Source organism: Podarcis cretensis (genome assembly GCF_951804945.1).
Source record: "Podarcis cretensis genome assembly, chromosome: 1".
NCBI classification, from domain to species: Eukaryota; Metazoa; Chordata; class Lepidosauria; order Squamata; family Lacertidae; genus Podarcis; species Podarcis cretensis.
This window is the reverse complement of record NC_137170.1, coordinates 134,617,219-134,644,062: the sequence shown is the minus strand read 5'-3', so window position 1 is coordinate 134,644,062 and position 26,844 is coordinate 134,617,219. Positions and strand designations below refer to the sequence as shown.

At 41.2% G+C, this 26,844-nt stretch overlaps 1 protein-coding gene across 4 annotated transcripts in view; it reads right to left on the bottom strand.

The window, feature by feature from the left end:
- Window positions 1-26,844, bottom strand: part of AGAP1 (ArfGAP with GTPase domain, ankyrin repeat and PH domain 1) — a 334,103-nt gene that overhangs the window by 280,772 nt on the left and 26,487 nt on the right. For all 4 annotated transcript variants that reach the window (XM_079976700.1, XM_079976701.1, XM_079976698.1 and 1 more), the window contains exons 2-4: window positions 19,459-19,517; window positions 14,933-15,020; window positions 1,033-1,118 (exon numbers count right to left, since the gene is read on the bottom strand). In XM_079976700.1, the coding sequence (XP_079832826.1) occupies window positions 1,033-1,118; window positions 14,933-15,020; window positions 19,459-19,517 (233 nt within the window). The remainder of the gene's footprint in view (window positions 1-1,032; window positions 1,119-14,932; window positions 15,021-19,458; window positions 19,518-26,844) is intronic.

Sequence of the window (26,844 nt, the reverse complement as noted above, 5' to 3'; positions counted from 1 at the left end):
AACAGTGTGATGCAGCGGCAAAAAAAAGCTAATGCTATTGTAGGCTGCATCAACAGAAGTATGGCGTTCTGATCAAGTTTCCGCCTTGGTCAGGGCACACCTGGAATACTGTGTCCAATTCTGGGCACAATATTGACAAACTGGAATGTATGCAAAGGAGGGCGACCAAGATGATCGAGGGTCTGGAAACCAAGTCTCATGAGGAACCGATGAGGGAGTTGGGTATGTTTAGCCTGGAAAAGAGGAGACTGAGAGGAGATATTATAGCCATCTTCAAATATCTAAAGGGCTATCACATGGAAGATGGAGCAAGCTTGTTTTCTCCTGCTCTGGAGGCTAGGACTTGAACCAATGGATTCAAGTTACAAGGAAGGAGATTCTGACTGAACATCAGAAATAACTTTCTGACAGGAAGAGCTGTTCATTTAAAGCAGAGATAGGGTGGCCATCTGTCATAGATTCCTGCATTACGGGAGATTGGATTAGATGACCCTTGGGGTACCAACTCTACAATTCTATGATATCTTAAGCTGCTTAAATAGGGTCAATGCCAAAATATGGGACATGACTCATACTCATTCTCTCTCATGTTTATTGGGTATTTAATTTGTATGCTATTATGACACGTTTGTGTCTGTGCACACCTGAAAATCCACTTGAAAAGAGTTGAACAACAAAAAGATGGTGCAGAAGCAGAGGCCCAGGGGGAAGCATTGTGATGGGTAAGAAAATCATATAATATCTGCTCTTCAGATCATTAATCTGCAGAGCAGAAGGTTGAACGTATCCAAACCTATAGTATTACTAGACTGGTTCTGCTGCTGGAGGTTATGCTCCTACTGGCAAATTCAGGGGCTTTCTAGTGGGAAACAGGCTATGAGGGCTGGTTCTGGTGTAGCTTATGAAAGAACTTTTTTTTACTTTGACAGCACTGAGCAAGCACTGATTCCACCAGTTTACATTCTGGCATAACAGTGTGGCATTCGTCACCAATTTTTCATTCTGTTAATATCACTTAAACACTGTGCTCACCTGTGCCTCAGGAGGACCACCTTCATCTCTAATCAGCAGCAGGTAACTCTGTCCATCAACTACTATCTCCTTCTTGAATCTCCCACCTGTCACACAAAACAACTAGTTACAGAAAAGTTACAAACACAGAATAATAAAGGCTTTTCTTGATGAAAACTACTCCTACTTGTCTGAAACATGTTGTGGCATTACAGCTATTAATATTTTACTGAATGCTACAGAGGAGATAACAAAGAAAGAGATGTTCCAGTATGCATTTATAGTTCAGTCTGAATAAAAAATTCTACCCCATTCAAAATAACTGAGGCATACAATCCAACTTTTAGTTCGGCTCTCTGGATTCAAAAAAATGAGTAATAACTAAATTTCTAAAATATGAACAATCTAGTTGTGTGAGCACTCTCTTCATACATCTGCATTCAGTTGCTTGAGCTTTTAGTTTTCATCAAGATAAGCCTAGTTCTACAAAGCAAAACACACATTATGAAAATGATATCTCACTATTACAGGAAAAAACTATACTACTACAACATGTGTTAGACAAAAAAAGAAAATTTACTATAACAGTATCTGTTGTAGGTTTCAGTTAGAAAACGACTAAGTTTATGATTTTTTAATCTGCACAAATAATTTATTTTGAAAGGAGAATGTTTAGCACATGAACAAAAGGGGGGCAGGGGAACCACACACACAGCTGTACCTCAAGCTTAAACACCCAGTGGTAACTCTTCTGAAATCAAATATTTTAAGCACCATGCTTTCTCTCACATGACAGAGTGAAGATAATGCGAAAATATGTTCAGGCTTTCTAGTGTAATAGACTAAGAAGGGATTACCCAATTTGGCCTGCTGAAAGTCTCAGTATGGATTTAAACAATGCCGCAGAAAGTGAAGGCACTGGTGCTACACTGGAAACCCATGTGACCTTCATATGTTGAAGGAACAGGGAATTAGTCTGCAAATACATGGTTTGGGCTACGTTGACCAGGGATGAAGAGGGTAACCGACAACTCAGAAGTAACTATCTTTAACCTTAGTGAGACACACTGCCAGCTAAGTGTTTATAGGATTGTATCCTTAGTTTCATAGCATTTAAATCACTTTTCCACTTAGATATTATTTTGCGTATTTCCTTAAATATTCCTTAAATATATATTTCTTAAGTAGAAAACCATTATTGCAGCAGTATCACATACCAGTTATGTTCCCATCCAATCCATGACTTAGTGTGAACATATATGCTCCCAGGAATAACATCACAGTTGCTTTGCTCTTCTCCAGTTTTTTTAGCTCTCTGCAGTGCAGCTAAGGAAACATTTGGCTTAGGGTCAGCCAAACCTGGGCTCATGATTAAGCTCTCTGCTCCTTAACCATGAGCTATGACCAAGTACAACCAAGTACAAACTTTGCCTAAAGCTCTTGGTTAATGAGTTGAGAACCATGAGACCAGGTTGGAATGATATGCTAAACCAACCCTTGGCTCAGCTGTTGCAGCACTTTGGAGCAGGGAGGAGCAAAATACTGAAAGCTCTTCTATGGCACACAGCATGTGTGTGCCATCCTGGGTAAGCCATACTTCAGCATACTATACACAGCCATACCTTGGGTTGAATATGCTTCAGGTTGAGCACTTTCGAGTTGGGCTCCGCGGTGACCCGGAAGTAACGGAACGCATTACTTCTGGGTTTTGCTACTCGCGCATGTGCAGATGGTAAAAATGGTGTCACGTGCATGCGCAGAAGTGGCGAATTGCGACCCGCGCATGCGCAGATGTGGGTTGCATTCGCTTCAGGATGTGAACAGGGCTCTGGAACAGATCCCGTTCACATCCTGAGGTACCACTGTAGTAAGTAGCAAGTTAAAAATAATACCCCCATTGTTGTAGAACTGAATTCACTGCAAAAAATCCAAAAGCAGCTTATTTTACTCTTATAAGAACAGTTCACTTTAAACAAAAAAAATAAACAAAAATAAAAACCAATTAAGCTTATAGCATCTTCCTAGATTTGTACGTAGCAAGTGGAGTTGAAGAGCTTTGGTCAAACATGAATGCAGCAATCAATGCTATCTGTAACTCATGTATATATGTATAAATTAGTGTTTGGGTAAAATGTGGTAAAATGTGTTCTGATGGCCATGTTCTTTAGAAGTGAAATAATTTAATACAATGGGGTGCATCCAATTGTAAACCACTTTGATGCAACAAAGACTTATGTGAGTGGTGTGGGGGAGTGATTTTTGCAAATTCTTCCTTTCTCTACAACTCATCATGCCACATCCCACATTATTCCAAAGGGATACCCAACTTTCTAGGCAGATGTGTATGTGTGTGCATAGAAGTCTGAAGAGGAAAACTGTGAAAATCATTTCCCCACCCTTTCCACCAATTAATGCCTTCACTGGAACAGTAGGACAGAGGGACACAACTGGATACAACCCAATAAAATTACTTTTCTGTAAAAGAAATGAAATGTACTGTGCAAATTCTGTTGTGCTGGGGCACAACATGATTTGCCCTTTGCCTCCTTGCTTGAGCAACTAAAAAGCTCTCTAAATATTAACATTAGCTTGGTTCCTTAACTTTCACTCCCTGAACAGGAAGAGCTTCTGTTCATGGGAGGAAGCACAACTCATCTAGTCAAAGAGCAAAAAGTTAGGATCTGTGACTCAGAGTTGAGAGCTTAATTTGAGATTAATAATCCTTTTTGCATTGTAAATAACTGTAACCCATGTCTCTAGTGAAGTTCCATCTATTTTTTTAAATTCTTTTTATTAATTTTCAGTAACCAAACAAAAAAAGAAAACAAGTAAATACATCAAAGAAAAAAGAAAACATCGACCAAAACAGAAAACATAAACAGACCAAAAGACAGACATTAATTAACAACAAATAATGGTTGACTTCCCTCCATCTCGGTTTTGGGTTATGTAAAATAATAATTCCATTCTGCAGTTTTCGTTTTATATCATCTACACATCGCAAGGATTACACTGGGCAACAATTTTTTACTTTTTGAATGTTGTCTAGATTTCTACAACTGATTTAGGGTATTTTTGCACTGCTGAATCAGGAAATGGCATCCGTTTCTCTCCATCAGGTCATGTTTTTATGCTATGTTGATTTGAAAAAAAAAAAACCAGATCTTGTGACAAAATCGATTACATTTTTGTGGCATTATCAGCTGATTTTTGTCAACACATATAATCTTAAATATGTTTTTAAGAGAAAAAAATGTTTTTCCAACAACATATATTGATTACCTGATAGAAACATTGATCACTGTAAACTGAATGGTGGGCATTGATAAAGGTAAGTACACGTAAATTGCATGATGCTTCACCATTTTTCAAACTTCAGGGCTTGAACTTCCATTTCTTGGAACTCCTGGAATGCTCAGCGGCAGGGAGGTCTCTCTTCAGAGTCCAACAGTAGTCAGCCATCATGACTGCATCCCAGCGACCCTGATACCTGGTCTCCATCTTTTTCATGTCCTGATGGAATCTCTCCCCCTGCTCGTCACTCATTGAACCCAGGTTCTTAGGAAACCGGTCCATATGTGAAAATAGGTAGTGCATCTTGACGCTCATGTTGCAGCCCGGGTTTCTGAAAGCAGTCAGCATGTTGTTAACAAGTTCTGCGTAGTTTCTGGCCTTATTGTTGTCAAGAAAGTTCTTCGCCTTCCACGCTTCCAGTTCCACTTCGTTCATTGAGTTTCCGAACTCTGGATCTCTGATGAGCTGACGAATCTGAGGACCGTCAAAGATGCCAGCTTTCAACTTCTCCATGGTTAATCCTGGAAAAGCCTGACACAAGTAAGTGAAGCAGTCACCATCCTTGTCCAGAGCCTTGGTGAACTGCTTGATTAAGCCGAGCTTGATGTGCAGTGGTGGGAAGAGTATTCTGTCTCTGTCCACCAGTGGGTCGTTGATGACGTTCCTTTCTTTGCAAGGCACCAATTGCTCCTGCACAGGCCAGTCCTTCTTCATGTAATGCTGAGCACAGTCCCTACTATCCCACATGAACAGAAAACATGGGTACTTGGTGAAGCCAGACTGTTGTCCCAACAAAAAGTTCACCATCTTCAGGTCAACACAAATGAACCACTTATGCTGATCATAACCAATTTTCTCCAGCACATACTTCACCGCTTCATAGTTCTCCTTCAGTGTACTCGAGTGAGCCAGGGGTATAGAGGCAAACTGGTTGCCGTTGTGTAGCAGAACACATTTCAGTGATCGCTTACTGCTGTCAATGAACAGTCTCCAATCTTTGGGTTCGTACTGTGGCACTCCAAGCTTGAGCAGAAGCTGCGCAATATCTGCACAGTACACCAAGTCCTTCTCTTCCGAGAAAAAACGGAGGTACTATTGATGCCTGTTGCTGAAGAAGCTGATGCGAGCACTGTCAGAGAGGAGGTTTTTCCCCTTCAATCTGGATGCCAACAGTTCGGCAGTGTCCTTTGACAAGCTGAGGTCGTGAACTAGATCATTCAACTCCTTTTGGAAAAATGGATGTGGAGCATCATCTTCAAGAACCACTTCTTCTTCACGTCCTTCAACACTGGAGGCATCTTCGTCACTAATGTCAGGAAGTTCTCCGAAGATAGGCACTGGAATTTCATCACAATGAGCTACAGGACAACGTGCTGATTGAAGGTCAGGATACTTGAAGCTGCTCCGGTTCTTTCTGTTGATCCCAGTCACATCAACAGTGCAGAAGTAGCAGTTAGCGACATGGTTTGTCGGCTCCCTCCAGACTCCTCTTGCCATTGGTCCACCCATGTAGAGTCTCGGTGCATGCCTTGCACACCATGTGTGGCACCCAAGCTTTATCCTGGTCACCAAGTTTAATACCAAAATAACTTTATGCTTTGCCGCACCAATTTATGGAAGATTTTGAGGTTTTATGACTTCAAACTGATCGCTTTTCGACATAATCACCCAGAACTATCAGACCTGAATACTTCTTGTCATTAAAATAATCATTTCCAATCAAAACAATTATTTGACATGGCAATTTACCCCCACCAACTTCTTCTAAAATGTTCCACACAAGCGTACATGTGAACAAAAAAGTCATGTGGCCATAGCTCAAAAACTTGACCTGATTGAGCAAAACCAATGTGATTTTTGGATACAGCTCATCAGATTCGTCCTAAATCAACTGAAAAAACACAGACAACAAATTTGTTGTTGATCAGTGTTATGTTAAACCTACTGTGATTTTTAAGTCTCTAGAATTTGTTTCCATGTAAGTTAAAAATTTGGTCCAATCGTCAATAAACTTTGTACCTTTTTGCTGTCTGATATTCTGCGTCATTTTTGCCAATTCTATATATTCAAATAATTTAATTTGCCAATCTTTAACGGTCGGGATATTTGGGGTTTTCCAATTTTGTGCTAACAGGATCCTGGCAGCTACAGTTGCATATTGAAACATTATGTGGTCTTCTTTCTTAATCTCCGATCATTCCCAGAAGGAAGGCTTCGGGTTTTTTAACAAAGGTGTATTTAAATATTTTTTTCAATTCATTGTATATGGATTCCCAAAATTTTTTTATTTCTTCACACTTCCACCACATATGGTAGAAACTTCCTTCTTTAGTTTTGCACTTCCAACACCTTTTATCTCCGGTTTTATACATTTTATCCAATTTCACAGGTGTGATGTACTGAAGTTCCATCTATTTTATAAAAACACTGAAGGTCGTATCCAACACTGCATGCACTGTGTTCCATTTGCACAATGTGACTTCGTCTTTCTACATGCCCTCAAAATCTGCTCCAAAGTGTTCAACACTCTGGAACAGAATTTGAAGGTGTGCAAGGGGTATAGCAGTGAGGAGGGCAGATGTGTGTCTTCCTTGCTAGCAGGAACAGCAGTGCTGGATACAAATCTGAATGATTTCTATGCAGAGATCTAGCTCCAAAATCAAATATCTCCTTTTCTTCTTTTTCTTCTTTTTTACATGGACTCTCATTACAATATTCAGTCATCGTCCTAAATTGGGTGTTGTAATTTTTTACTATTATTTTGCTGACAAAAGGATAAAAACAATTACTGGAAAGAGCTCTCAATGTAAAAGGCAAATCTCATGTGATGACAAACACATGAGGTGCACTGACTCAGTAAGAAATGGCACATACAGATAGCCAAATCTTGCAAGCACCAAATGGGTTTATATTATCTTCATTTACTCCATCTCGCAAATTTCTATTTTATTTATTTAACATAATTATATCCCACTAAATCATAAATAACACCTCTACGCCATTTACAAGCAGTTTTTAAAGGCTTCTTGTCAACTTGACACAAGAATAAAAGTTCAAACTAAGACTTTTGTGTTATTAATTCAGATATATTGGTTGTAGCTGCACAGGCACAAACACACTCCATGTACAGTAAGTAGTAACAGGTTTTATTATGTGGTTGTCTGCAACTTTATAACATAGGCCACAGGAGTCTCTTCGACTTGAAGGGCAATATTGTTTCTCTGATATGAAATGCATACCAGCTAGCACAACATAAGCTCTAAAGATATGATCTCTGTATCTAATTACATCAAAAGTTTTCCAGTACAAATGAGCTGTTTCCTTTTAAATCAATTCTTGAATGCTTAAGCATTTCACACAAAAGGGTTTACAAAGGGGTCATGATGCCCATAGCTGTCAACGTTTCCCTTTTTTCAAGGGAAATCCCCTTATTCCGAAAGGATTCCTCGCAAGAAAAGGGAAAAGTTGACAGCTATGATGATGCCAAAACATGAAAATTAAAACAGGTCTGTACTTTTACACAGGTATTATTGCCAATTAGTTTCCTAATGATTGTGTGACTGAGAAAATTGTTTACTACAGTAGTACCTCGGGTTAAGTACTTAATTCGTTCCGGAGGTCCATTGTTAACCTGAAACTGTTCTTAACCTGAAGCACCACTTTAGCTAATGGGGCCTCCTGCTGCCGCCGCGCCGCTGGAGCATGATTTCTGTTCTCATCCTGAAGCAAAGTTCTTAACCCGAGGTACTATTTCTGGGTTAGCAGAGTCTGTAACCTGAAGCGTATGTAACCTGAGGTACCACTGTATTTATTATTCATTCATTTATACTGCTTTTTATAACAACAGTCTCACAAAGTAGTATACAATCACTAAAGTACATCAGTGTCAATCAATTAAAACACAACAGTAAAACTATTAAATCAAGCCATGACTTTGCACAAACATGCTGGTTTCTGGGGAGGTCACATCCACTTTGTTCCTCCTTGGACCTTTCAGCTCAGCTTGATGTTGCATTGCAGCTAAGCTTACCACTAGTATCGTAGTTGAGCTCTCTCCTCATGAACGACAATCTGTTGTCATGATTTGTTATTGGCTATCAACTGTGGTTAAAGAGGAGAGTGTAACTACAATCCTGGGTTCAGCCAACATGCTAAACCAAACATTGGCTTAGCTGCCATACACAGCTGAGCTAAAAGGACCAGGGAGGAAGAGATCAGCTGTGAGTTCATCTCTGCAATCCCAGTAAGCATAGTTTAGCTTATCATGATATGCAAAACAAGACACAGACTAACATAGGTCAAAACTAGCATTAGATATGTGCCTCAACCATTCTAATCCAACTGCCAACATCACATTTAATCCCCAAAGGCCACTCTAAAACAACTATGTCTTTAGGGCTTTTTTTTTAAAAAGTGAGTGACAGAATTTGATTGCAATTAAATTCCATAAATGGTGGCCACCTCAGAAGGGTGCTGTTCCTTGTGCCCAAAAGTTTCTACCAGCGATCATCTCAACAGGCTTCAGATATAGATATTATGATATGGGTAGGCTGAAATAGGCGCAAGTGGTCCCTAAAGTAACTTGGTCCAATATTGTTCAGGGATTTAAAAGTTATCACCAGAACTTTGAATTGAGCCCAGAAACACACTGGCAACCAGTATAAGTGGCAAAATATCAGTGTGAGATCTGATCTGATCACCTTGCTCCAGACAAAAGCCAGGGAGCTGCAGAGTGTGGCAGTGGTAGCTTCCAAGGCATCTTCAAAGGCAGCCCTGGGCAGAACTCTTTGCTGATGTCCAGTGTGTGAGTAACCATGGTGAGGTCCAACATCTCCAGGTAGGGTCACAGCTGGTGTACTACTGAAGTTGGCTGAATACAGCTCTGGGCATTGCAACCACATGAACTTATCCAGTTAGAGAAGAGTCCAGAAACATACCCAAGCTGTGAGCCTGGTCAGTGTTCGAAACTCCCATTGTTCTAGGCACTTTTTGTGACAGGGAATTTCATTAGCACAAGTAGTTTCTGAGCTCTGGGCCTAAGATTTCAGATTAAAACTGCAGAGTAAAAGGAAAGATGGACCTTTTTCTGCCTCCCCACTTCCAGCTACTCTCTGAAGACTGGAGAAGAGACCCTCGTAAGAATATTAGGAGGGTGCGCAGGGGAAGCACTAGAACATGTGAAAATTGAACATAATATTTTAGCTGCAGTTCATTCATTTTCAGCTTTGTTTTCTTGTCATTAAAAAAGTGCACCTAGACACTCCCTTGTTACGCCCATAACCTAGGTTTAAGGTGCCATTTAGCTCCTAGTTTTCATATCTCAGTTTCTAACACTGACCCTGATCCTTCAGGGCAAGTGCAATCCATCTAAGATCCCCACCTGAATCTTCTATCTTACCCAATTAAACTTCAGCTTCCTTAGTCTCATCCAACCCAGAAAAGCCTCTAGACATGAGTTTAGAAGTTCAATACTCCTCCTGGAACTACCAGACGGAAAGGAATCATCCAAATCATGGTGACACTTTAGCCCAGATCACTTCATGCTGATGTCAAATAGCATGGGGCATAAAATGAAACCTTGAGGCACCCCACGTACCATTAGCAATGGAGCAGAACGGGATTATCATAAGAGAAAGAGGAGTATGCAGCCCTGTTTATTTTCTAAGACATCTTGGAAAATTTCAATACCACTGACCATATTTTCCCTCTTGGCAGGCTTTCTATGGAGGAGAGGGGGAATATCATATTGTGGCTGTTCAGTTTTGGCTTGGGTGGGAGATTCCAGAAGACAGTACTGGGGGACTACTACACAGGTGAGACAGTTGAATTACTGAATTAGTGCTTGGGCTTTTTAACAGACTAGATGATAGCCAATAAACCTAGGGATAGGGAACCTGCAGTCCTCCAGATGTTGGACTCCAGATTGGACTCCAACTCCCATCAGACCCAACAAGCATAGTCAATGGTCAGGGGAGATGGGAATTATATTTCAACAACATCTGGAAGGTCACAGGTTCCCCACTCCTACCCTAAAGCTTCACAGTCTAGGGGATTCTCCTGGGGTGTAACTGCATACCTGTGGGTAGTCTCCATGCAACAGAGCAACTTTCATAACTTGCAACATTATCTGGAGAGATAGCTTAGATTCAGTTATTCATATTCTTGTAATTTCCACACTGGACTCCTATAATGCATTATAAATGAGGATGCTTGTTTAAATTGGCATTTCGTCACCCACCCTCAGTGGTGACACCCGGTATGAACCGCCCCTACCGCACCCCCCTTCCTTCACACCTGGCTGAGGATTTTATGCTGCTTATTTAAAGTATTTTACAACTTTTAGGTTTTCTTTCATACGTATTTTAATTTTTTTAAAAGATTTCTTCTATAACCCATCTTGGGAATCATAGGGTTTTTCAAGGATGTAGTAGAAATTAGCATTGGACCTAAGTTGTCTGACCATTTGGGATGGCAGTGAAATCTATTCATTTGTTGGGAAGGGTGGTGAGCCTATCATTATGAGAATAGCTATTAAGAAGGTTTCCTCTTTCTTTCCTCTAATGAAAAAATGAACTGGCAACAGAGCTCCCAGTACGTTTCCGAGCACAATTCAAAGTGTTGGTGCTGACCTTCAAAGCCCTAAAAGGCCTCAGCCCAGTATACCTGAAGGAGCGTCTCCACCCCCATCATTCAGCCCGGACGCTGAGGTCCAGCGCCGAGGGCCTTCTGGCAGTTCCCTCACTGTGAGAAGTAAAGTTACAGGGAACCAGGCAGAGGACCTTCTTGGTAGTGGTGCCTGCCCTGTGGAACGCCCTCCCATCAGATGTCAAGGAAATAAACAACTATCTGACTTTTAGAAAACATCTGAAGGCGGCCCTGTTTAGGGAAGCTTTTAATGTTTGATGTTTTATCACATTTTTAATATTCTGTTGGGAGCTGCCCAGAGTGTATCACAGAATGGTTCAATGGGAATGATGTGGCATCATGACAGCATCATTCCCAGGAACATGGCTGGTGGACTATGCTCCTGGGAACAATACAAATTATTTCTTTAAATACTTTACTGGTCCTGTGGTAGCCCTTATATACAATTCCTGCATTCTTAAAATTGCTACTCAGTGTTAGAATGATCAGATTAAACAGGCAGATACCAGTCTATAACACTCCCATCACCAAAAGTAAACATAAGCCAAAAGTAAACATACAACAATTTCCAATAATCAGTAGGGTGGCTATGCTGCTAAACCACTCAAGCCTTGTAATAATCATAACACAAATTCCCTACCCCACTTCAAAGTGTTACTCTTATTTTTTTCTCACAGAAATATTCAGAAACATCCAAGTATGCAGAAGCAAAAGGTAGTCTACACACCCAAGAACCAATATAGTTTGTTTGTTTGTTTAAAGTGCAAGACAGATCTAAGTTACAATTCAGACTTTAGTTGCTTAGAAACTGGGAATAAGATTGCTTCTTTACCCCAGAATAGTCAATGAATAACCATACATTTGTAGCATTGGGGAGGGACCAATTTAACACACAGTCTCCATCTTAGAACTGAGTCTACAAGCTGGCCTTATCTCGCTTAATCTTTGTACGGGGGAGTGGTATTTTTCCTTGCTCCCCTACCACAAGCCCTGATTTGTGCCTTACCTGGTTGGTCCTAGCAAAGGTATGACCAAACTACAGATATTAGATATACAATTATATTCAGCTAGTACAAATCATTCTCATTTTTACAATGCATTGGAAACATCATAAAAAAAGCTTTATAGGGATCTGAAAGCTAACACAATTACATTTAGGCACCTTCATTTTTCATACACAGCGATCACCTCCACATTGGAAAAATGATGTGCAATGCATTATCACATTATGAAGTATTGGCAACAAATAAACCTTTTCTCTGTCCATGGATTTTTGCCAGCCTTCCTCAACCTGGTACCCTCCCAATGGGTTGGAATATAACTCCCATAGCCAACATGGAAGAGAGGAATCTTTTAGGAGACATATATTGTTTGACAAGTCTATATATGTTAAGAGACATTAGATAAGCCCTCAGATGCATACAATTGGCTTACAAAACACACTTTCTTTTTATATATTGTCTTCATGACCCAACTATTTTTATTTTTTTATCCTTTTAAGGTTAAAAAGTGAGGACAGATCAGGGTGAATCCTAATAGCATTTCAATTTCTCCTAAATAAATTGAAAAACAATCAACTAACTAGTTGTGGGGAAAGGTGTAGAAATAAGAGTGAGATGTTAGCTAATAACTACAGATTCCCGCCTCAATTTCTGCCCTGCTTTAAGACCAGTAAAAAAGCAAACAGATAGTACAACTAAGGAACAACCTATCTTGTAGGGATGAAGGCATTACAGTGGTGCCCCGCAAGACGAATGCCTCGCAAGATGGAAAACCTGCTAAACGAAAGGGTTTTCCGTTTTGGAGGTGCTTCGCAAAACGAATTTCCCTATGGGCTTGCTTCGCAAGACGAAATGTCTTGCGAGTTTTTCCAACTTTTTTTCCCTCCCCCCCCCTTTTTCTAAGCCGCTAAGCCGCTTATCTGCTTATCCGCTAAGCTGATAAGCCGCTAAAAGCCGCTAAGCCGCTAATAGCGCTAATCCGCTAAGCCGTCAATGGGCTTGCTTCGCAAGATGAAAAAACCGCTAGATGAAGAGAATCGCGGAATGGATTCTTTTTGTCTTGCAAGGCACCACTGTAGTTCAAAACGGATAGCAAAAAAGCTGCACAATGTCTGGCTTATTCTGTAACTCCACCTACTTTTCTCCACATTATGCATTCATATTTTCTGCTAGCAGTGGGAAGGACTATACCCCATGACATGCACACTTTTACCAGCAAGCTCAACCTATGGTGCTACATGCCATAAACATGTCCCTTCGTACAAGATTTTTAAAAATTGTGAACTTTATCCAGTACTGTGCCACACAGTACTGCAGTCAGCAAGTGTGACTATGTTTTACTCAGTGATTCTCCTGTATCCCATTTCCCAAAAGTTAATCAGAGATCATGAATTGGGGGGAGTTGGGGGGGTTCTACATCTAACTCATATGCAATATGTTTTCCTCACTTAGTGGCTTTTGAGCAAATATTTTTGGCACTTTCATTAAGAAAGCAAAAGTGAACAGCAAGTGACACGTATAGTGCTCTGACCTTGGAACAAATATCCAGATAAGAATCTCAGTATTGACACAGCATAATCACCCTGCAGTTATCTATATTTAAACAGGCAAAGCTCTCTTTCAATTAAAATGGGGGGTGGGGTGGGGGGCTTGAAGAGTCTCTAAAAAACCCCATACTACCACCAGCTCAGATCTGCTATACAGCTTAACTGAGGGCAGGCACAAAGCGTTCTTCTTGTGGCTTCTTAGACAGCGCTACTACTTGCTCTATGGATGCAAAACCACACTGAGGCATCTCAGGCAGACTGGCAGACGGTAAACACTGGAGTAGCACTCTCTCATACTTTAGCCTTGACTTGTGAAGTCAGTGAATCAGGAATGAATGTAGCATGGACTTAACTGTTCTCCCGCCCTGTCCTATTAACAAAGCAAGATTTGGGAGATTTGGGGGTTAGAAGGCTCTGAGTCAAAATCAAATGCCTTTTGTGGGTTCCCTTTGTAACTATTGTTAGCATACAGAAGTTAAGAGCACCTTGGGAAATGTTAATTTCAAACAGATGTTGTTACAGACACATGACTCTACGTATGACTATTACTAAGACATCTACAGCAAGTGACAGTGGGATGCGTTTGTAACTTAAAATCAAAGGGGAACAAAATGGCACACAAAACAAGGGGAAACTCGTACAAAAGCTTTGCTTCCTCTCTTCAAAACAAGTGCTGCTATGAAGAGGACATATAGTTACCTGCATCCATATCTGCAAAGAATGGAACAGCCAGTAAGGAAAAGAAGGAACCAGAAATTCAGTGTCTCAGTTGCATTTTAAAGTTCATAAGGAGAATAAAAATATCAGGATATTAATTTTTGTGAGTGTTACCTTAATTAGATGCTACTATTATTCATACAATTTCAAACCTAAACCCACTTTGTTCAACTGAAATCAACTAATTAGCCATAATCAGAGTTTTAACAACTTTTTAATTTTTATAGCTGTTTCTAAAAATTGAGCGGAACAATAAAGTGAACAAGTGACATGCAAATTATATTCTCAACCTCTTCAGTAAGGCAAAGGACTAAAATATGAGTTGGTACTGATGTCCTCACAAATAGTTTAAGAGGCAAATTATGAAATCAGATTAAGAATATTGCCCACATGAAGAATTCACAACTAAAACCAGAGTAGTTGTGATGGGGAATGAGAAGCATTCTGCTAGCATTTAGACTTCTTGCAGCTGGGTACACTTTGTGAAACAAGGTAAGCTAGCTATTACCAGCTTGCTCCTTTTAAGAGTATGTGCAGGCAAGTATGCAAAATTCCAATTTCATTCATTCATTGAATTTATATACCGCCCTATACCTGGAGGTTTTGAATTTCTAACACAATACCCTTGTATGCTAATATCACACAAAATACTGTTGCTAACTGACAGCATAAAGGTTTAATAAAATCATGCTTCCAATGGTCTATCAGTCATTGTACCTTCTGGTGATTCCTCCTGGACATACGTCCCAGTCAGATATCGATGTACAAGGGCAGATTTACCACTAGCTAAGTTGCCCACAATTCCCTGTGGAGATAAAAGGTGAAAGTTTTTTTTACTTTAACTTCAAATTATTACAAGTGGAGATCTCACTTGACAAATCTGTAAATGGAAATAAATTACTTTTAATGCTAAATCAATACTAAATTTAGATACTCAAGCCAACACCCTCCTTTCAAATAACATCAGAAGCAGGAAGCATAATCAGGCAAGGGAAAAGGTACTAAGCTAAACTTATGTTTGCTATTCTGAATTAAAGCACTAACAGGGAAAACCACTTATCTCAATTCAGAATTAGATGGGCCCTTCTGAGCCTGTGGGGGACTCCTCAGAAAGACCTCTCACCTAACCTCATAGCAAAAGTCTGTGGGGCCAGGAAGATTGCAGGGGCCAGGAGGCAACATGCACCTCCCCATAGGTGTGGAGGAAGACAAACAGGGGCAGTCATGGTCTCATGCCGTTTACCTTCCTGCCGCAGCAGTACCTATTTATCTACTTGCACTGGTGTGCTTTCGAACAGCTAGGTTGGCAGGAGCAGGGACAGAGCAATGGGAGCTCACCCTGTTGCATGGATTTGAACCATCAACCTTCCGATTGGCAAGCCCAAGAGGCTCAGTGGTTTAGACCACAGTACCACCCGCATCCCTGCGTTTCTGTGCACTCTGGCACTCATCATCGTGTCCTGTTGCACCAGAAGCGGTTTAGTTATGATCCGGTTTCCACATGACCCAGAAACCTGTCTGTGGATAAATGCCAGCTCCCTTGGCCTGAAGGCAAGATAAGCGCCGCACCCCATAATCACCTTTGACTGGACTTAATTGTCCAGGGGTCCTTTACCTTTTACCATGGCCTCACAATGTACTGCAGGCTTCCTGGATACCACAATACTTGAGGAAGGAAAAGCCTCACAGTGGTGAGGAGTTCCTGGCCATAACAGGATTTGGAAAACACAAGTATTTCAATGACTGGGATTTCCTCACTAAAATAAGATTTGGACAGGCATGACTTGGGAGAGCCTGGTATTTATTCACTTATTTAATTTGTATACCGCTGTGACGGACAGCTGAGCCAGACCAGTGCCTGGTGACGCAGTGCCTCGGAATTCCACCAAAGGGATGAAGCCCCTCTCTGATTGGCTACCAAGACAGCCAGCCAGAAGGGGGTGGAGTCAGCACTTTGGGAGCGAAAATAAAAGGAGCCGTTTCTGAGGGAGAGAGTTGGATAAGGGCTGGATTTGAGATGGGAGAAAAGGATTAGGACAGGGTTTGTCTGAGGGAGAATTAGTTCTGATCTGAATTGAGCACCTGCTCTCAGGAGACTATAGCATGAGGAAGGAGCCTCACAACATAGATAGGAAGACAGGGCGAAAGTCTGGGGAAGATAGACGGAAGTTACCGGGAGGGCTGAGTCTGAGCCAGGAGAGGCAGAAGCTGTGGGAAAGTGGATTCCCTGGGTCTCATGCCGGTCAGGAGGGGCGCGGGGATCCCCTGGGTCTGTTATGCTAATTGGAAGACCTCAGGAGGGGGATTGTTAAGAGAGCAGGTAACTGCAGAAAGTGGCCCTTGCTCATGAACCAAAGGAATAAATGGTGAAGGAACCTGTGCTGTTTTAAAAGCATTAACCTGCCATAACTAAGCAAAAGAGAGCAGTAACAGAAACTGAAATGTAACAACTGATTACTGAGTAACTGAAGTTTAAGAAAACCTGTCCATATACTGTGTTTAAGCCTGTGACATTTTTATTTAGTTTAAGTAATAACTTGACTGCTATCTGAAAGAACACACCTCCTGACCCAACTTTGTTTCACCAAACCCCTTTTTTGGTGAATAAAACTTGTTTATCAACTCCTGCCTGAGACTCTCTGAATCAAAGTTTCCCTCTCACAAGACCCCCACAAGTTAGCCTGTGTTAATTGTACAAATTTGTTTAACTGGCGTACTGTGCGGTGGGTCTGCTATATGTAACTGGGTGCAGTTAGCGGGGTGAGTCTGCTACAACCACCCTCCGTCCATACGTAGATCTCAGGGCGGTTCACAACATGAAAAATACAAGATTAAAAAATACAAGTACAAAATACATATTCAAAACAAGAACCAAAACAAACCAATAACACCCCCACCCTCTCCCACAACACATTTAAAACACATTTAAAAGATGTAAGCAGCCAAAGGTCTGGTTATAGAGGAAAGTTTTTGCCTGGCGCCTAAAGATATGTGATGAAGGTGCCGGGCCAGCCTCCCTCAGGAGAGCATTCCACTGCAGAAAAGGCCCATTCTGTACCAGCTGAATTTTCTGACCAATCTTCAGAACAAGCTTCCCTTGAACAGTTCCTGAAAAGCCGACAAAGCAAAAAGAGGAAGAAATCCACCTCAACCTGGTATTTCTCCTTTTAGCCTAGAACCCCTGCCAGCTCCAATTAGCTTCCACCTTCAAGTACCACTTCAGAGTAACTTGTTCACCTCCGTGCGCTCCTAACACCCTTAGTGCATTTGCGGAATTGTGCATTTAAGCATTTCTCTTATTCAACACGATGACAAAATGTGTAACATTGTAGACTCGCTCTTTGAAATACATCTATACTTTTTCTACAGTATTTTATTCCCATTTTCCTATTTTTGTAATGCAATATTCTGCACTGAAGAAACTATCATTTTCACTTCATTTGAATGTTAAGTTATGGTTTAGAAGCTCTAGCTTCTGCATTTGTTCATGCTTGGATCCAGAATTGTGGTTAACATTATCCAGCGTTAGCTGAAACAAAACAAAATAAATGAAACAAAATAAAAAAATTCCTTCCATTAGCACCTTAGAGACCAACTAAGTTAGTTATTGGTATGAGCTTTCATGTGCATGCACACTTCTTCAGATAACAAGCCAGTTTCAAAAACAGATTGAAGTTGGCTTGTTTTAATTTAGCTATTTAAATTAAACTATTAACAATATAAATTAAACACCGCTGCAAAACGGTGGTTGTGCAAGACAGAATGACTATAGTTTCTTTTCCATTAATAGGCTACTAGGTATAATTAACTACAGTTAACGGATGCTGCAATGGTACTTATAATTAGCTCCTTTTTCTATTCTTATACATAATAGCTCAGGGTGTGGCTCAGACATTATAAAAGCAGCTTCCTCAAACAGTTACTTCTGGAACACAGAACAAACCCTTCAATTAGTACTAAGATTAACTGAAGCAATCAAAACCCAACTGCAGTTGAGCCACTAAAAAGAGTAACAATGCAGTTATATTCAGTATGTATATACAAAAACAGATGGCAAAAATAACCATAGTATAATTAAAAGTTAAAAACAAATAATACCGAAGTAGAAACAATAATTAGAGAAATAAGCAGGCTATTTGGAGACAATATGCTTTACCTTGTTCTGCCCCCTCAGGCCACACGTAAGGAATAAGAAACTTATCGTACTTCAACCTGAAAGGAGCCTCGACTCATCCCAACTAACATATACCTTGGTTTTCGAACAGCTTAGTTCTCGAACATTTTGGCTCTTGAACGCCGTAAACCCAAATGAGAAATACCAGGTTGAGGTGGATTTTGGAAGCCGAACATCCGGTGGGGCTTCCATGGCTTCCGATTGGCTGCAGGAGCTTCCTGAAGCCAATCAGAAGCCGTGCTTTGGTTTCCGAACATTTTGGAAGTCGAACAGACTGCCGGAACGGATTCTGTTCGACTTCCAAGGTATGACTGTATATTACACTAAATAGAATACTTCAGAAAATAAGGAAAACATTCTTATTCAACCATGTTTTAATGCTACGCTAAACCATGGCTTAGCACTACATGCATGAACTAGAACAAGCCAGAGTAAAGCCTCAGGCTTGTGAACTTCCACCTCCCCTCTCCTGCACATCAGAGAGGACAGCTTTGCCAGTATTTAGTTTCACATTTACTGTTAATTGTGCTGTATGGCCAGAGATGGGTTTATCAATCATTCTCATTTTAAAAAGGCCAGCTTCATAACCAATGATTTTAAATAAAATTGGCCATAGTTTGTAATAACCCACAACCTCCAGCTTTCACAACACAAAAAAGCAAATATTATTTTAAAGAGAAAGCAAAGACCAGCAAGATCTTTCACCTGGCCACAAGGAAGAGAAAAGGCCACAAGTCTGAGGCTTTGCTCAAGCCTCTTCCAGCTTTTTGACAAGTGTGCTATACCATCTTCAAAAGGGGGAGGGATAAGACCCAAGAAACAATAGGCTGGTGAGCTTGACATTGATACCAGGAAAGGTCCTAGTATCAGTGCCAAGTAGTCAACCCAAACATAAACACCTTTATTTTTCTCCTGAGTTACATTTGAAAGCTTTAGAACCTGGCATGGTACAGAGCCATTCGGAGTAGGAGTTCAACTAAATGAGTGAAAGAAACAAGCAGTGTCAACATGCATTAAACCAAATAACTTAAGAAACAAACTAAAAGTAGTGTACTGAAATATTACTTACCACTTTGAGTTCTGGCACAGATCGACTTAGTGTCCACTCCTGGCTATTTACAAAGGCATCTGTAAAATTGAACATTTTTTAATAAAGCATTTTAACCATACATCAGTACTAAATAATTGTTACAGGTGACTCAGCTTATTTTCATGTTATTATCTATTGCCTGGGCCCAAAGTGAGAGCAGAGCTCTGCTGCATAATGGGGATTTCCCACCCATCCACCCATCCCCATCCCCACTGGAGCCCCCTGCACCAGTCAAAACTGTTTTTGAGATTTGGGGGACTTTCCCTGAAAAGATGAGGCATGAGTGGCCTGCAACCGAAAGGGGGAGTCAGCAGAATTGGATGGGCAAATTGTACAAGAAAAAAGGCACTTCTACCCATGCAAATAATCTTTGATTCGCATCAAGTTATATTTTAATAAAGAAAACCCTTCTTCTTCATAGCTCTGTTCAGATGGCTCTGTGATACATGTCATTTTCTGTGCTAAGCACACTTAACTGTAAGATTATGGTGATAGTCATGTATACTTTGCCCATTAATTTAGAATCTTAACAGCTTAAGTTTATGCACCTAATGCTTTGCCATTTATTAATACTATGCAGGCAAAATATAGTAATGTGCATCACTGCAGCTAAAGCAATACCTTTCACTTTCGGTAAAGATATGCCAAGTTGACATGAATGAGGAGAGTAGACAGCAGCACTACATGGTAGTAACTGCCATATCCAGCCTGTAATCAGCAAGAGTGACTAGTGTACCCTCCTAATTTTATTAGCCTGCTTATCCTCCAGGCCAGTAATGAACATATACATGCTTAGAACTGGATGTGCCATTAATCATACAGTGGCAAAGTCAATACACTTTCACAAACAGATGCATCAAGTTGTAGCTAATACAAATTCTCAAGCTTATTCTACCTAGACATCCTTATTCTATTTTTTGCAGTTCTTCTGGAATAGCAACAGAAGTCCAAAATATGTCTGGTGTTTAATCCTAAGTGCTACTCTCCGTTGCCATTTTGCACCTATTACTTATACCAGAATGAATCATAGGTGATATCTACTCTAAGGTACCTCATACAGGAACATGTTTCCTTATTTTAAAATAAGGAAGGAAATGCCAAAATTAGAAACCACTTAATGGCCAGCATGGCACAGTAACATTATTTTGCCCTAACATGCATTAAATAGAAATAGGTCTCTAGACACATAAACAATTCCTTTCATGTTAACACCCAATTTTTTTAAAAAAATATGAAATCATGGTTTTTAAGACACAATTTGCTTCCTTAAAATAGTAAGTGCATGGCTATTCAATTAATTAGAAATGTCTGTCTTGTTTTCACATTTCCATATTTCACATATACATTAAGAATGTACACTTCTGTTTCATAACTTTTTTTCTCCATTTTAAAAACAATTCTACGTGCAGCTATTTTGCCACCCAATGGGGACAGCATCTGTTCCATTTTGATTTTTTTGTGGTTTTTCTGTAAAGCAAAGGCATGTGCTTAGGAAGATTTGGGTTGAAAAGTATTACCAAGTACAGTGGTACCTTGGTTTAAGAACAGCTCTGTTTATGAAATATTTGGAATAAGAACTCCGCAAAACCAGTAGTAGTGTTCCAGTTAGCGAACTTTACCTCGGTCTACGAACGGAATCTGAACGGTGGAAGGGCACTGGCGGCGGGGGCCTCATTAGGGAAAGTGCGCCTCGGTTTAAGAACGGACCTCCGGAACGAATTAAGTTCGTAAACCGAGGTACCACTGTATATAACTACTACTACAGGAACTACCGCTAGCACTACTATTTCCTGCCCCACCTCCCAAAGGAACCCAAGGACCCATGTTCAAGTTTTGGGGCAGCCCAAAGTCAGAGCATCAAGAACAAGGCTGAATTATGCAAAAGATCTATATGTTGAAGCATAGATCTTCAATAGAAAAGTGTCTTAAGTGCTTTATGCTAAGGTTTTTAAGATATACATATCCTGAGATACCCTTCGAGACTCCCAACATCCATTCAAGAAGCACAGAAGATTACCGAGAGAAGTTAAGAAGTTTGAGCATCAGTTGCCTTGACCTTCTAGACACTGGCTTCTGGAACAAACATTTAATGAACTGGTTTAACCTTGCATGGGCTTGGAAACCTTAGCAATCTGCCTCCCTACCAGTGATGTGAGCTGGAAAATCTTCTACAGTCGTACCTCGGAAGTCAAACAGAATCTGTTCTGGAAGTCCATTCGACTTCCAAAGTGCGGCTTCTGATTGGCTGCAGCTTCCTGCAGCCAATCAGAAGCTGCACTGGACGTTCGACTTACAAAAGAATGTTCGAAAAGTGGAACACTCCCTGTTTTCAATTGTTCGGGAGCCGAAACGTTCGACTCCCATGGTGTTCGGGAGCTGAGGTACAACTGTATTACCAAAAGGGGATAGTTTGGTAAAATTAATATAAAAAATGAATACAACAGTCAATTGCAACTGTGAATCTTTCAAACTTGACTTTTTCAAATTACTCTCCCCTAAGAACTTTGCGGGGACACGGGTGGCGCTGTGGGTAAAACCTCAGTGCCTAGGACTTGCCGATCGTATGGTCGGCGGTTCAAATCCCCGCGGCGGGGTGAGCTCCTGTCTTTCGGTCCCAGCTCCTGCCCACCTAGCAGTTCGAAAGCACCCCTAAGTGCAAGTAGATAAATAGGTACCGCTTTATAGCAGGAAGGTAAACGGCGTTTCCGTGTGCTGCGCTGGTGCTGGCTCGCCAGAGCAGCTTCGTCACGCTGGCCACGTGACCCGGAAGTGTCTCCGGACAGCGCTGGCCCCCGGCCTCTTAAGTGAGATGGGTGCACAACCCTAGAGTCGGACATGACTGGCCCGTACGGGCAGGGGACCCTTACCTTTAAGAACTTTGCATGTGTATAAATGCATCCATGCTTAAATTAAAGTTAATAAGCCTTAAGTAATAATAATAATTTATTTATATCCCTCCCTCCCCAACCAAAGCCAGACTCAGAGCGGCTAACAACAGTCAAATGATACAACATTCTAAAATCATTTCATTATAAAATCAGTTCAAATCAGATTAATGGCAACCATTGGGCTAGAGTTCTGTGAGGATTGCCAAAGGAGGGGGGGTCAAGCTATGCCCTGGCCAAAGGCCTGGTGGAACAGCTCTGTCTTGCAGGCCCTGTGGAAAGATGTCAAGTCCTGCAGGGCCCTAGTCTCTTGTGGCAGAGTGTTCCACCAGATAGGTGTGTGTGTTTTAATTTACACAATGCATGTTATAGCCCTTAGATGTTTTCTGTCTCAGATCATCTTGTAAATGGTGGCCAAAATACCTAAATAAAAAGTTGTAAATGCTAACAAAATATTTTTGTGCCATCACTAAAATTACTAAGCCCACCATCTGGCATACAGTTGAATTATTGCAAGCATTAATCTCTCCCCTATTTAATTCAGACCATGACCTTAATACTAGTTTAGTTCTTAATCATCTGGCTATTTCAGTACATCTGGCATCTCCTTTGCCTCTGACCTGGAACCGTCTAATATTTTTAACCCACTTCTATCAACACATGACAGTATTTAACATAAAGTATTTAACGCTGAAGAGAGAAAAATGTTATACATGGCTTTAAATAGAAAACTCATGATAAGAAAGTATAGAAACAAACAAACAGGATTCTAGTAGTGGCATATATGGCTGCTAACTACAAAATACAATGATGCAATTGCTTCCAGACAGCTATTATCTGAAAAAATAAGGAAGAAGTAAATAGTCCTCAGATCACAGCATCATGGAATCTAGTAAGAGTAATGATTCTGAAGTGATCCACATCTGATCTGCATATTATTCTTGGCTCCTCTCCCCATCTTTATAAGGGCAGGCAGTTTGTTCCTAGCTCTGCAGAAGTCAGGGAAGTGCATTCACTGACCCCCTGCTGTACTTGAAGAAGTAGCAGCTGGCAGGCCTGCACTGCTCTCCTGTCTTCCCAATGTCGCATGTCACTGCCACTTACCTAGGGATGGGAAGGCTCAGGGCGGGGAACAGAAAATTTAAGGGAGGAAATGGTTTTTCCTCCTTTCCCTGTTTTACCCCCTCCAAGTCTTTTTTTTGCATCCCCCCCCCCAAATTGAAATCACTATTTCTTGCAGGCATCTCCACCAAACAGTTTGTGGCAAAGGCCCCTGTCTAGCGGGTAGCATCTGACTAGAACCAGGGAGTCTGAATCCTCATTCAGTTGTCAAACCCATTAAGTGACTGTGGATCAGTCATATACTCAGTCATAGGCGCCGACTCCATGGGGCCTGAGCCCCCTCAAAAAATCGTTTGGGGGGCTCTGCCCCCCCAATAATTTAAAAAAAACAAAGCCACTCCCGATCTAGAGAGGGGGTGGGGTTGCGGGCTCTCGACCCATCAACAATCTTGCGGGGCTGGCGTCAGCCCCGCGAGAAGCGGGGATTCCCCCTAGCTCATTAATATTCACCGCCCACGGCGGCAGCCAATCGGCTGCCGCAAAGGGCGGGCCCTCACAGGTTCCCTTAAGGTCGGGGCAGCCCGGGGCTCGCCCCTTTCGTTCCCCCAGCAGCAGCGGTTTGGAGGTCTTGGGCCCCCCCAATATTTTTTATAAGTCGGTATGGGCCCCCGCCCCCCCCAATATTTTTTATAAGTCGGCGCCCCTGTACTCAGTCTAACCTACCTCACAGAATATTTTGCTCAGGACAGCATATTTATTTTTTACATGGTTTTTATTATGTTGTAAACCATTTTGGTGGGTTTTTATGAATAACAGTATATAAATTGCTCGGTCCCTGCTTCTGCCCACCTAGCAGTTCAAAAGCACATCAAAGTGCAAGCGGATAAATAGGAACCGCTCTGGTGGGAAGGTAAACGGCATTTTCATGAGCTGCTCTGGTTCACCAGAAGCGGCTTAGTCCTGCTGGCCACATGACCAGGAAGCTGTCTGCGGACAAATGCCAGCTCCCTCGGCCTATAGGGCAAGATGAGCGCCGCAAACCCAGAGTCGTCCGTGACTGGACCTAACGGTCAGGGGGTCCCTTTACCTTTTAGTAGTAGTAGTAGTACACTCACAATCAGTACCATTTGCAAAGAACTCTCAGGTAAGGATTTATGTATACTTATTTAAGAAATGCGTACGCCAACTTTCAGTGTCAAGCTCTCCCAAGATAGCTTACAAAAAGTAAATACACCAAAACAATCCACTTTCAAATATTTCCATTTTAATCACATCATGACCTAAAAGTTCTAATTTTGATACAATCCTTTAGTCTGTAGCATCCATGTCTTGAATGTAATTTACATCAGGGAAGAATTAAGTGTTAACTGCCTCCTGAATGCCTGTTCTTGCATAACTTTGGTATGGTCCAGCAACAACCTTGATTAAAAAAACCACTACTTCTGCAAAATCTGGTAGAATTAAACTAGACAGTTTCTTAAAAGCTTCATAATGTATCCAAATACTGTATTAAAATGTCCAACTGAAACATACCTTAAAACCACCACAAAAGCATGCAAAAGGACCATTGTTCATGAAATTAAGTCATTTTAACTCTGATCTTTGAAGCTACAGTATCTAGGTACAGTGGTACCTCGGGTTAAGAACTTAATACAGTGGTGCCTCGCAAGACGAAAAGAATCTGTTCCGCGAGTCTCTTTGTCTTGCGGTTTTTTCGTCTTGCGAAGCAACCCTATTAGCGGCTTAGCGGCTATTAGCGGCTTAGAAAAAGGGGGAGAAAAGCGAAAAAAATCGCAAGACTCGCAAGACGTTTTCGTCTTGCAAAGCAAGCCCATAGGGAAATTCGTCTTGCCAAGCGCCTCGAAAAACGGAAAACCCTTTCGTCTAGCGGGTTTTTTGTCTTGCAAGGCATTCGTCTTGCAGGGCACCACTGTAGAACTTAATTCATTCCAGAGGTCTGTTCTTAACCTGAAACTGTTCTTAACCTGAAGCACCACTTTAGCTAATGGGGCCTCCCGCTGCACCGCCGGAGCATGATTTCTGTTCTCATCCTGAAGCAAAGTTCTTAACCCAAGGTACTATTTCTGGGTTAGCGGAGTCTGTAACCTGAAGCGTATGTAACCTGAAGCGCATGTAACCCGAGGTACCACTGTATACACATTATAAGTTCTACATCATGGTCTAACAATGAAAGGCACCTTAGAGACCAACTAAGTTTGTCCTTGGTATGAAGCTTTCATGTGCATGCACACTTCTTCAGATACAAGGCAACTGTTTTAAGCAACTACAGCATGTTATTAACAGGAACATTTAATGCAGTATGATATGGAGATAAAAGGTATTAATGTAATAAGTCTAGCTGGAACTGCATTAGGCTGATGTCCCTTTGGACTTCACAGTGCAAGCTCTTGAACTCCCAAGTGGAGAGGGCACTGACACTCCTAATAGTTCCTTCTCACAATATCGCCATTATCAAGGTGGTTAAAGAATGAGGCTCAAAAAGGAAAATTATTTAACGTGAAATAGAATCCTCTGTTTAAGAATGAGTGTTGTGTTAGATTTCATATCCAATCTGAAATTGAAGAGTGAATGAGGGGGTATAGTTTTTCAAAATGCTACCAGAGTTAAAGGATTTGATCTGCTAAGTAGAATTGCCTAATTACTTCTCAGCAGAGTGACAGATGTGTAATTAGTATTCAAGATTATCCACTCATTCCCCATCAACTGTGAATGTGACAGTTGGTTATGGCAAGGCTTTGAGTAAAGTGTACTCAATAAATACATTAAGCAGAGGATAAATAAAGTTGTGATGTGAAAGGTTGAAAAGATACAAATGTTTACTCAAGGCAGACTAAAAAGCAACATGAACTGTTGACGAGGGAGAAGAAGTTTGGTCTTCCTGACCAATCTAAAAACCAAGGAGTAAACAACAGGAGGTATGGCCATGGTTTACAGGAATTCTCTCTCTTTTGTTTTGTTCCATTCCATCAGTCATCTCTCGTGAAAAATGGCAAACAGAAGCTAGTCCTAGTATAACGTGGATCAAGAAGTATTGCTTCTAAAGCAGGGTTGGGACCTTTTGGCTCCATGAGTTAGTATCTTAGCGGGATCTCGCCTTGCAGACCAAACTGCAGGAGGCAATGATGGCCACAAACCTGGATGGTTTTAAGAGGATTGGAGAAATTCATGGAGGAGAAAACCAACAATGATTACTAGCCAAGATGGTTATGTTCTGCCTCCATGGTTAGAGTTACACTTCTGAATACCAGTTGCTGGAAGCCACAGTAAAGGGCGAGAGCTCTTGTGCTGAGGTCCTGCTTGCCAGCTTCTCCTATGCATCTGGCTAGCCACTGTGAGAACAGGATGTGACAGAGGGGCCAGTGACCTGATCCAGGAGGCTCTTCTTATGTTCTTAGCC